The sequence below is a fragment of the Cynocephalus volans genome, chromosome 15 (assembly GCF_027409185.1).
Source record: "Cynocephalus volans isolate mCynVol1 chromosome 15, mCynVol1.pri, whole genome shotgun sequence".
Lineage (NCBI taxonomy): Eukaryota > Metazoa > Chordata > Mammalia > Dermoptera > Cynocephalidae > Cynocephalus > Cynocephalus volans.
In genome coordinates, this window is record NC_084474.1 from 19,224,727 (window position 1) to 19,237,322 (window position 12,596).

At 39.2% G+C, this 12,596-nt stretch overlaps 1 protein-coding gene across 8 annotated transcripts in view; it reads right to left on the reverse strand.

Moving 5' to 3' along the window:
* The window catches only part of ASPH (aspartate beta-hydroxylase), a 222,123-nt gene that overhangs the window by 54,167 nt on the left and 155,360 nt on the right, over positions 1-12,596 (reverse strand). For all 8 annotated transcript variants that reach the window (XM_063079431.1, XM_063079429.1, XM_063079426.1 and 5 more), the window contains 3 exons: positions 11,699-11,835; positions 3,533-3,631; positions 1,362-1,451 (listed from right to left, as the gene is read on the reverse strand). In XM_063079431.1, the coding sequence (XP_062935501.1) occupies positions 1,362-1,451; positions 3,533-3,631; positions 11,699-11,835 (326 nt within the window). The remainder of the gene's footprint in view (positions 1-1,361; positions 1,452-3,532; positions 3,632-11,698; positions 11,836-12,596) is intronic.

The following is a 12,596-nucleotide window of genomic DNA, read 5'->3' on the forward strand; positions in this document are numbered from 1 at the left end:
GATGTCATGATAGTGATCCAACGTTATGTTTATAGAAGCGACATTGTACTCAGGAAAAATCATAAATCACAAAGAAAACATGTAACTTATTTTAGCTACTACATCTTTGTGTCAGTACCTGTGATTACCATAGCTACAAGTGTTCATCTTAAACTTGATATTAAATATTTCAGAAGGTAAGTTATGCAATCAACCATTAGGATCAGTGTGCTTAGGAATCAGTTGAATAAAGACTTCATTCTAAAAATAACTACTTTTAAAATTCCAAAATAAAACAAAAATGAATCCAGGCAAACAGGGGTTATAGAAGGAAGGTATCTCAACACAATAAAAGCCGTATACGACACACATACCGCCAATATCATCCTGAATGGGGAAGAGCCGAAAGCTTTTCCTTTAAGAACAGAGAAAAGTTACAATTTCAAAAATGTAAAAAAAAAGACAAGGATGCCCACTCTCACCACTCCTATTTAACAGGTATTGGAAATACTTGCCAGAGCAATTAGACAAAAGAAAGAAAGAAAGGGCATCCAAACAGGAAAAGATGAAGTCAAACTATTCCTGTTTGCAGATGACATGGTTCTATGTACAGAAAATTTGAGACTCTACCGAAAAGCTCTGAGAGCTGATAAATGACTCAGTAAATTTTCAGGATACAATATCAATATACAAAAATCAGTAGCATATTTATACTCCAACAACAAACTAGCAGAAAAAGAAATCAAGAAAGCAAGCCTGTGTACAATAGTCACCTAAATAAATAAATAAATAAATAAATAAAATACCTAAGAATAAATTTAACAGAGTAAGTGAAAGATCTCTATGATGAGAACTACAAATCTCTGCTGAAAGAAATTAAAGAGGACATAGAAGAATCACTATAGTGAAAATGTCCATACTATCCAAAACCATCTACAGATTCAATGTGATCCCTGTCAAAAAACCAATTACATTCTTCACAAAATATTTTTAAAAATTTAAACAATTTCAGAGATATCTCTTCATTTCATAATTTAAAAAATAATTCTCCAAGGCAACACCCATCTCTCTATACACACACAGACACACAGGTATAAACAAACAGAGACACACACATATACACAGACACACACCAATTTATAGGCTGCTTTTGTGATTACTTAGGTGATTTCTTGAAAGAATTTATAAAATCCAAATCTCAAAAATCTTTTATAGGATTAAGCTAGAGTTGTTGGGTTGTTTCAAACAGTTTAAATAGCTAAATAGTTTAAATCATTGCTTTCAAAAGTTTAAGCTCAAAACATTTTTGCAATTGTAACTTTTTCCTAGAAATAATCTTTCTCCCTACTCTATCCTCTGTTAGAGAGAACAAGACACATTACCTCTTTGTTCCCAACTCTCTGCATGGCATCCCCCAGGTGGAAATAAAATCTCCCATCATCAGTGCCAGGATCTCCAGATTCTATTCCTTCCTGTAGAAAAGACACTGTTAGTATTTGTGACAGAATTAAATACCAGATTTCATTCACTGTTTTATGTAGATTTTCTAACCAGAAAAATGTATTTCAGTATTAAAATTTGGCAATGAGGTTACTGGTCAACATGCACAATGCAAAAGCAAAAAAAGGTCATAAAGTTAAATTTAACAATACACTGATCTCTAACTAATAGTGGAATAGCCTGTAAAATTAGTATGATACTTTGTGTATCTTCAGTTTAGAAGCAATCATATTTCAATATTCTAAAGAATTTCTCTGGCTGGGTATCTCTCACATTTATTTTGCTCTCCAACTCTAACCATATGTCATTTGGAGGCTTTTTATTCCTGAACCAAAATGTTTGATTGCTCATGTTTGAAGTGATGGCAGCCCAACTGCAAGTGACAGTTCTTTCCACTCAAAACAAATGTGTCCTTACCTTTTAATGAATTCTTTTACAAAACATACAGAAGGATTAAAGACATTAGAATCTTTAAAACTGATTTTTACTAAACAATTTTTATTTTACAACATTTAGCTGATTTTCCCCACCAAATACTGAAATTGAGGTTTATATTTATATCCCCTCCGAAAAAAAAAGGAAAGAAAAGAGAAAATATAAAAGGAAGAAAACGAATTTAGAAAAGCAAAAGGAGGCCAAAAATTAAAAAATTTAAATGTCAAGGATTTCTTTCTAAAATCTGCATCTTTGAAGCCTCTTCACAAGAAGCCATTATCTTTTAGTAGGAAGAAATTTTATTTGCATAATGCTGAAAAATGGCAAGAAGCATGACAGAACAGGAGAAGCAGCATGCAGGACAGGTGAAGGGCTGTGCCCAGGGCTCCCAACTGACTGACCTCAAATGTCCTTGCTTGTTAACTAAACAACCCGGCCCTTGCTTTGCTCATCTCTAAAGCAGGGAGAATCTGTCAGGGCCTTCTATGCCAGAGGAAATGTAAGGGGAACACTTTAAATCAGAGAAATGTCCACACCCACAGGGCCCTAGTGAGGAATGGAAAGGTTTGCAGGGGCCCAGTGCCAGCCAGGACAGACTAGGGGTACATGCCCACTTCAAGGGGGTACCACTCTTTAGCACCATGTGCAGTGAAGTGGACCAGATACGACCTTTGAGGAGACACTAGAAATCTGCATGGTTATATAAAATGTTCAGATTCTCAAATATGGCAAGCAATTAAAATTGTTTTTAATAGAACTGTGCTGGCAAAATAAGACATGAAAGCTATTTGCAATCAGTGGGTTGCTATTTGAGATCTCTGATTTAAGTCATGTGAATGAAAGAGATTGCAAAAGTGAAAATATACTCCTACTTATAAAAAAAGTTCACAGCTAGTCCAATATGGTAGCCACTAGTCACATATTACTATATAAATTAAAATTAAATAAAATTAAAATTTACTTCCTCAGTCACACTAGCCACAATTCAAGTGGTCAATGGCCACATGTGGCTAGCAGCTGCCATACTGGAAAATACAGATAAAGAATATTTCCATCACAGCAGGAAGTTCTACTGGACAGCCCTGAACCAGACCGAATACGATTCGGGTGAATTGACAAGGATTCAGTTAGACGTGTTAGAAAAAAATAGCAGCATATTTTAATCTGAATATTTTGAGCTATCAGATAGGCTTTTCGGGGGTTGATCTATTCAGTTGCATTTGCTACCTCACCTTGTGTAGGCAGACATGTGCCCTGTTCATGCACAGTTAATTACTTGTAAAAGGAACATTTAATGCATTGTCCATATTTTAAAATACTGTATCAATAATGTTTTATTTAAATTTATTTAAAAATTAATAATAACTTCAGTTTTAGGAATTTTTTCAGAAAATCTTCTCTAAGTAGTCTCTGCTCATGTGATTGGTATTTCTATGTCTGACACCGTCAATTATGGTGGAGGTTCACACTGTCTATGAATGTTATGGTCAAAGAATGCACATTCTGCTGGTGAAAAGACTCAGCAGTGCCTGCCAATCAATCTCCAGTGCATAACTAAGGATGTCCAATGACTCAAAGGAATTGGAATATGAAAAGGGAGAAGAGCAGTGAGAATTACCTTTAAATATGGAATGCTCTCAGCAATCCTGTTCTGTGCTTTCAGGATGAAGCCGTAATGTACTTTAGCAAAGCCATCATCAGGTGTCACATTCAGAACCTAAACTCAAAGAAAACAAAAAGCTATGGTGATTCACTACGAATTCTACAAATGCCTGTGGAAACAAATTTTAATTAGCTTTGCTGTACTTGGATTGGATTATGATGTTACAGCTTAAAGCACTATAGTGCTTTGTCTCACTGCAACATCATTAAGCTTGAATAGCTTCATTTCCCTTCAGCTCAATAGGCTTTTCACGTCTACACACTGGTTCTTCAAGAATGAAGAGATGAACGAAGAGATGAATGAAAGGCAACAATTATTAAAGCACTGCTATATGCAAATCAGCAAAATATCTGTCAACTGACATGACTTCAATATTTTTTTAGTGATTAGGAAAAAATTGCCTTAAATTTGCTATACTTGAAAACAACTCTGAATGGTTATTATGCATTGCTTTATATACATACTTTATACATTGCCTTAATTAAGAGGAAATTTAGATTTGCATTCATGATATAGACAATCTAGTCATTCAACAAAACTTTAAGTGCCCAGACCATGTTCAGCACAGAGGACAAAATGGTGAGCAAATCCAACATTCTGAGATAAAACCCAGATAAATATTTCATAAAAACTACATCTTTGTTTATTATCATATGCATTTATTTTGATTTAAAGATAAATGATGCAAAATGCCTCTAAATTAAATAGGTCCAGTGTGAAATCAAAGCAAAAACAACGTTCATTAATTGATGGCACAAAAGAGAAAGCAGCAGCAGGTGAGAGTCGGGTGCAGGCAAAGACACATCTCCCATTGCTTCTCTTCATCCTTGAGCCTAAGGAGGAAAAGGGATGTCACAGCCACCGTGGGGCCCCTGAGAAGAAGGAATGTGCGCGGAGAGGGGACACCACACCCCTGACATGTCCACACAGCACATGCCCAAACTTTAGTGCTTTCAGCTTGTGCCTGGTCCTGCGCTTCAGCCATTGGCGAAACCAGCCAGCACCGCCTTCAGACTATATTCAGAATCACACCACTTGTCACTTCCTTCATGGCTTCACTCCGGTCCAAGTTGTATCATCTCCCCGCTACCTTCTGACAAGAATCTAACTGCACACTCTCTGCACCCCCAGCCTGCCATCCTGGGATCCATTCTCCACACCTGGCCCAGAGTGAAGTCACTAAATCTTGGGTTAGATCTTGTCCCTCCTCTGTTCCATTTCCCTCCCCTGACCAAGCTCATGGAACCACCTCCCAGGCCTCCCTTGGCCCGGGCCTCTCCACCTCTCTGGTCTCCTCTCTTGCCCCTGCCCTGCCCAGCCACTCCTCTGGGGCACGCTGGATCCCTCACTGCTCCAGAGCAACCCAAAAGCCTCAGGACCTTTGCACTCGCAGTCCTCTTCCACCAGACACCCACATGGCTCACTCCCTTACCTCAAGGAAGGGGGTCCTTGCTCAAAGGTCACCCTCTCAGTGACACCTACCCCTGACCTCTACCCCCATCATTAGTCACTCCCCAACTTCTTTATTCAACTCATTTTTCTTCATGGCACTTATCGCCGTCTGACCTATTATATTTTTTATTTCCCCCACTAAAGCGTAAGCTCTACAAGGATTGTGTCTTCTTTGCTCATTGCTCATACTCAGTGCCTGGCACACACTGGGTTCTCGAGAAATCTGCACTGAATGCATGGGTGGGTGCATGCTGGGCTTTCCTCCCTAACTAGATCTCTGAAAGCACAGATCTGCTTCTCTGCATCTTCCACAGCATTGTCCCTGAGCTAGACACAGAACAGGAGCTCAATAAATACCTCTGGAACTGGACTGAATTGAGGCAGATCATGTTTCTGCCAGCATAAGCAGGAAGGGATTATCATAATTATTACAGCTGCACTGATGACACTTCTGCCTGTTGTAGGCACACAGCTATCATTTCAAGTAATTAACAAATTTATTTGCTTAGTAGACATTTTAGAACACACAGAACTCTCCTAAGCCCTGGACATATAAACATGAATGAGAGAGACTCTCTTTTCTCAGGGGGCTGTCAGTGAAGTGAGGGAGACAGATTCACAAGCAGACAATGCCAGTGCAAAATGTTCAGCATAACCACAGAGACAGGCAGAGGCGTGCAGGGCATACGGAGGGATACCTAGCTCACTCCAGGGTGACTGCAGGCGGAGGCCAGGTCTGAAAGGTATTTACGGATGAATAGGAGTTCACCAAAAAAAGGGAAGTTGGGGTCAGTGAGGGAGAAGGCATTCAAGGCATAGGAGAAAGTGAGTAAAAAGGAATAGTGGGCCAGGAACAGCAAAAGGGATGCTGTTCAATTACAAACAAAATGACACAGGAGAAGAGATTGTCAAATCTAATCACAAAGCATCCTGTTCAGTATCTAAGATAATCTCCCGGGGAGTAGAAAGAAATTATAAATACTCCTACTTATATTCTGTCTCTGAGATATAATATTTAGCATGGAACAGACTCTGTGGCTCTACTTTTAACTGCATGGTGCGCAGTCAGGTGGCCCATTTGGTACAAATGCTGACAGGAGGGGAGGTGGACACAGGCGCCCAGAGAGGCTGACAGTGTCGCCCTCTGTGCTCAACTCTTCACGTTCAGGGACTGCACTTACTGCCGTTCAGACGTGGATGCACAATGCATATGCTGGTGTTGCTGCCTGGCTGTGATCAACAAACCCTCAGAAAATGACAAGTGGTTTTATACGGTTTCTAAGAAACTCAGATTGAGACTAATAGTAATAAGATTACACAGATTCTCTTTCTCTCTCCCCCTAATACCTAATCCAAACATCTGAAATCTGAAATGCTCCAAAATTTGAAACTTTTTGAGTACTGATATGATGCCACAAGTGGAAAATTCCATATCTGACCTCATGTGATGGGTTGCAGTCAAAATACAGGCGCACAACACAGTTTACGAAGTGTTGTGCACAACACAGTTTATGCAGAAAAACTCTCGCCGCTCCCTTGAGCTGTGATAGACTCTGTATTAGTCCATTTCTGCTGCTTATAACAAAATACTTGGAACTGAGTACTCTGTAAGAAAACAAAATTTATTGCTTATAGTTTCAGAGGCTGGGAAGTCTGAAGTTGAGGGAACACATTTGGTGAGGATCTTCTTTGGGGTGTCTTTACAGCAATGCAAGGGTCTCAAAGAAAATGGTGGAGCAGAGAGAGAGAGGTCCTCGTGCTCTCTCCTTTTGAAGCCCTCAGAACCACGCCCACAACTATGATTAAACCATCAACTTAACCACCTTTTCAAAGCCCTACACACCGTAGGTGTTTTCCTTACCACAATAGGATTTCCCACCCTCAACAGTTATAGTGGGGATCAAGTTTTGGGGGGACATTCAATGCAAAGCATTCTGCCCCTGGCCTTCCCCCCAAACTCATGTCCTTTTCACATACAAATACATTCATTTCATCCCCAAAGTTTTAACCTGTTTCAACTCAAAAGTCCAAAACCCAAAGTCACATCTGTGAAACAAGTTACCTAGTGCCAAGATACAATAGTGGGACAAGGATAGGATAGGTATTCACATTCAAAAAGGGAGAAATAAACAAAAAGGCAGTAACAGGTCCTAAATAGTCCGAAACCTAGCAGGGCAGGCGTTAAATCTTACAGCTGGTAACTCATGTACCCTGACTCCGTGTCGATATCTTCTGCATGTGGGTGTGGGGTTGGGTCCCACATCCTTGGGAAACTCTGCTCTTACGGCTTTCCTGGTCTCAAGCCATGCTTTAGCTCTCAGAGGCTAGAATTGCCTGCTGGTAGCTCCACAATTCTGGGGTCTCCATGGTGGTCCCACTCCCACGTCTCCACTAGGCATGGCTTGGGTGGGGTTTTTCTGCTGCAACTCTGACCCCACATTTCCTCTTGGCATTCCTTTAGTGAAGGCTTTATGTGGTGACTCCACTGCTGTGACAGATCTCTTCCTGGGCCCCCACACTTTTCCATATATCCTTTGAAATCGTGGTGGAGGTTCGTAAGCCTTCACAGCTCTGGCATCCTGTGAGCTTGCTAACTTAACACCACGTGGACACCACCAAGGCTTCTGATTTTATCTTCCAAAGCCGTGGGTCCAGTCACACATGGGGCCAATTTAGCCACAGGTGGAGCAGCCAAAGCAGCCGAGGTACTGGTGTGGGGAGCAGCATCCTGAGGTGGCTCTGGGCAGTGAGCTCGTGGAGGGTGCCTTGGGCCTGTTCCCCAAGACCATTCTTTCTCCCTAGGCATCTGGGTCTTTAATGATCTCTGAAATGCCTTCAAGATCTCCAAGATCTCTGAAATGCCTTCAGGGTCTTTTCTTTTCTTCTCTTGATAATCCCTTTCTTCTGTACTAATCTCCTTAGGAAACAGTTGCTGGGCTACAACACTGAATTGTTCTCCTGAAAATGGTCTCTTCTTCTCAACCACATGACCAGCTACAAAATTCCCATATATTTATGCTCTGCTTTCCTTTTAATTATAAATTCTGGCTTTACGTCCTGCTTTTGCAGCCATAACTCAGCGTAGGCTGCTGCAAGTAGCCATGTAGCTTCCTGAACACTTTGCTGTTTTGAAATTTCTTTCACCAAATATCCTGGTTCAGTACCTTGAAGTTCCACATTCCATAAAACTTTTGGGCATGAACAGAATGCAGCAAAGTTTCTTGCCAGTTCATAGAAATGGTGATCTTTGACCTAATTTCCAATAAACTCCTTCTCATTTCTATATGAGATTTCCTTAGAATGGCCTTTATAGTCCATATTTCCAAAAGCATTCTGGTCACCACCATTTAACCAGTCTCTAAAACATTTTAAACCTTCCCTGGTTTTCTTGTCTTCTAAACTCACACCAGCATCCAGGTTTTTTCTAGCCTGCTCCTTCAAATTCTTCCAGCCTCTGCTCAACACCCAGTTCCAAAGCTGCATCCACATTTTCAAGTATTTGTTATAAGCAACACCCCACTTCTCTGGTACCAATTTTCTGTATTAGTCCATTTCTACAGCTTATAACAAAATACTTGGAACTGGGTACTTCATAAGAAAATTAAATTTATTGCTTAGTTTCAGAGGCTGGGAAGTCCAAAGTCCAGGGAACACATCTGGTTAGGATCTTCTTTGGGGTGACTTTACAGCAATGCAGGGGTCTCAAAGAAAATGGTGGAGCAGAAACAGAGAGATAGTTCTTCCTTTTGGAGCCCTCAGAACCAGGCCCATGACCACCATTAAACCATCAACCTAACCACCTCTTCAAGGTGTCAATTACTGTAATAGGATTTCCCAGCCTCAACAGTTACAGTGGGGATTAAGTTTTGGGGGGATATTCAACCCAAGGCACTTGGGTCCCCTCCCCAAGATATATCATAACTTACGTGCAAATATTCCAAAATCCAAAATCTGAAACATTTCTGGTTCCAAGTATTTTGGATAAGGGATACTCAAGCTGTATGTATAATACACAGACACAGACACACACACACAGAGCACAGATAACAACAAACTGATACAGCTGACAGTTCTACTCCTAGTACAAACTCTTTGCATGACACATTACTAGGATTAAAAAAACCTCACATAATCATAAAAAGCACTGCATATTGATATAGCTAAAATATTAATTTTTTAGTGGAAGTAAAAAGATTTTTTGGCAGTTAAATGAAATTTAAATAGTATTTTAAATATTTTATCTTAAAACTTATTTGGGGGAGTGTGCGTTCTATAATGTACATGATATATTAGCACATATTCAGATGTACATAATATATAAATATGTAAACAAACATATTGCAGGAATTTGCGTGAACATTTTAGACTGGAAGGTAAGCAATGAAACATGGCTGAAGACCACTGCTGTGGGCAGTGGGGACCACTGAAGAGTTGAAGCTGAGGGGGATGGTCAGATTTGTGTTGCAGTGTCGATGAAGGTCGGAGGAGACCAAGGCTGGGCAGGACAAATCTGTTCAGGCAGGAGATGCTGAGTGCATGGGTTAGAGAGGGAGGAGATTTGCAAGATATTCAGAAGGTGAAATGAACAAAGATTAGTGATTTGTTACCATATTAAAAACTCCATGAGGGCACGTGCTGTGTTTGTTTCATTAACTGCTGTTGCCCCAGCCGGCGGGGGTGGGCTTTAGCACATGTGTGCTGTCCGAGTGAGTGGACACATGCAAGGAGTCGGGGGAGCACCAGGAATGGCCTCCTGCCCGCGGGTGGCTTGAGGAGCTGGTCACAGCAGAAGTCCAGAAAGAGAACCACCAATGATTTCTATAAATGTACTCAAAAATAAAAATAAACATTAAAAATATACAAAATTACAATATCAGTTTTCCAAAAATGATCTGACAGGGACATAAATGTATGAGGATAAACTCTGGATAAGGAAAGAGAATCCTTTAGATACAGCTTATTAATTTAGAAGTGAGAAGAGGGGAAAAAAGGCAAACCCCACACGTATTTTCAGTTGATTAATGCTTCTTTAAAAAGACACCCACTCCATTGTATAATATGGTTGTATTCCAGACTTTCTGCAGACTCTTATGTGTATTCAGAGGAGACTATGATTTCAAATGTATAAACGACAGCAAGGGAATTTTATATTTCAAGATGAAGTAAAATGCTTTATATATGTGCGATCTTCTGTCAGTTAAAGGGCTGAATATACTCAAGCAAAGTTTAAAAAGGTGAGAAAGGACAAACCCAAAGTGGGTTAGAGAAACTAGTAGGCTTTCAGATCCTGCACAAACCTCAAATGTGCTTGGTACCAAGTCAATACTTTACCACATTTTCTAGATAAAAGGAAGGAAGGGAGGGAACGAAAATAGAAAAGAATTTTGGAAGGAAGGCAGGCAAGCAGGCAGACAATCAGAAATTCCATGGTTCCATCTTTGTGGCCTCTGACAGTGGTGAAATAATGGATGTGTCTGCTATAGTTAAACAATTCTTACATCCACGAGATCCTGAATCACTGAGATACATAATGCTTCCCTTAACCAAATTTTGCAAGGCAGGGCACTGAGTGTTATGTTTTGGCCATTAGCAAATACAATGTTCCACATGGAATTATTTTATAACCTGGAATGGTCTTTGGAAGACGGCACACATTTTCAGCATTATGGGCTCAATCCACTCTGTGTAGACATTAGTGATGCTATAAAAGGCCAAAGTCTTATTTCTACTCTCTCAGAAAATATAAAAATTATGACAAAAGTTAAAAAGACAACTGCTCCAAAATTCAATGATTTTCAATTAAGCATCGACAGCAATAAACAGAGGAAAGCACCACTTCATGAGTGGACCCAGTCCCTGGATTAAGTATGAAATTGTCATACTTGATGGCATTTTAAGAATAGAAAGAATCATATTGGCTATCATTGAGTAGTAGCATATTGATGTAAATCGTGCCAGCTTGAAAACCATTACTCAACAGTCTTAAATTAAGGAATAACAAGCAAACATACTCATCTTTCTTTTACAGAGTCATTAGCTTTCTCTAGCTTCAAAGTTCATTTGATATCCTGTTTGTTCTGTACCAAATGAATTCCCTCATTGCTGAAAGGAGTCACAATTTTCTAGGTTTTATAGTTACTTGTGACTTAGAGGCAATCCATGATAACCTCCACTACAAGGTAGAAATCCTTTGAAAGGCATCCTTGCCAGAGGATTGAAGAGTCAATGCCCTTCTGAAAAGTGAGTAATTTACTTCATATGCCTGAAAGACCCATGTTCTACTGTCTCTCAAGATGGGACTTCAAGCAAAAAAGGGAAAAGATTATGTTTTTCTACATTCACAAAAACTTGGGTTTTTCTTCCTATCATAAAGAACCATTTTAGAAAGGCTGGTTATGGGATGATAAATACAAAGTTTTAGAAATATCAAATTACAAGTTGAAGGCTTTGATGTACCATTAACTAAAATTTAAAACCCTATCAAGGAAAAAAAAAATCAATGTGAAAACAAAGTGTAGAATATGTCAACTATGATAATACTTACATGCTGTTTAACTTAATTTTAATAAAAACAGTGAGAGGTCGGGCATATTAAATGTAATTTACAAATAGCATTAGAATTTAACATTCAAAATCAGTTGACATAGTTAACAGAACACTGATGCTTACCTCTTCATAAACCTTCTTGGCACTGTCATTGTCTCCTATCAAGAGGTAGCCCACTCCAAGGTCATTCTTTAAGGATGTATCATTGGGAAATAGTTGAACTAATCTCTGTAGCGTAAGCAGGGAACCTCTCATGTGGCCTGATTTGGGGAAAAGAAAAAACAAATAGAAATAAAAACATTGTGTACACCTTTGTATTAAGAATACCACTCATGAGACTATTCAACAGAGCCCGAAAACTTGCTTAAATCTGACTTTATATATTAGTGGCTTATTAAATACCCAGTAGGATTTCATGATATCGTTACAATGGTACTGATAACTGCTATCAGTAGATACTGAATATAACATTGATTATAAACATTTTTAAAACATTCCCATTTTCTAAATTCATTGACATTTATCTTTTTATTTTAAAGTCCCTCTTAAGAAAGTTTTACTACCAGTTCCTTGAAAAAATGTTTTGCTGAGATATTTTTGGTTTATTAACTTTACAATTATAAGTAGAGAGTAAAGAATAAAAAGTCTAATTGATTTTGGGGTCTAGCACCTCATATAAAACCTGAAAAGGCACTGAGGTACATAGGACAGTATTAACTGCTGGCAGTGTCTCTAATTAAAAGTGAACTCATCTGTAGGTAATGACCTAATTGTTGAGCAAAGGATACATCACCCAGTATTATGGGTCCCTCTGGTGGCTGATAGGATACTATGCACTATGTGAATCATGAAAACCCCAAGCTTTGATTTATTTTTAAGGCCGGCTGATGGAAATTTAAAATTTCTGGGGCCATTGTCATTACTCTTTGCCACAGTTGGGAAGACAAACTGTATAAGAGAAAGTGTGCAAAATAAGGCTAACATGCATGAAAAAACCACAACCGTAGACTGAATACAGTAT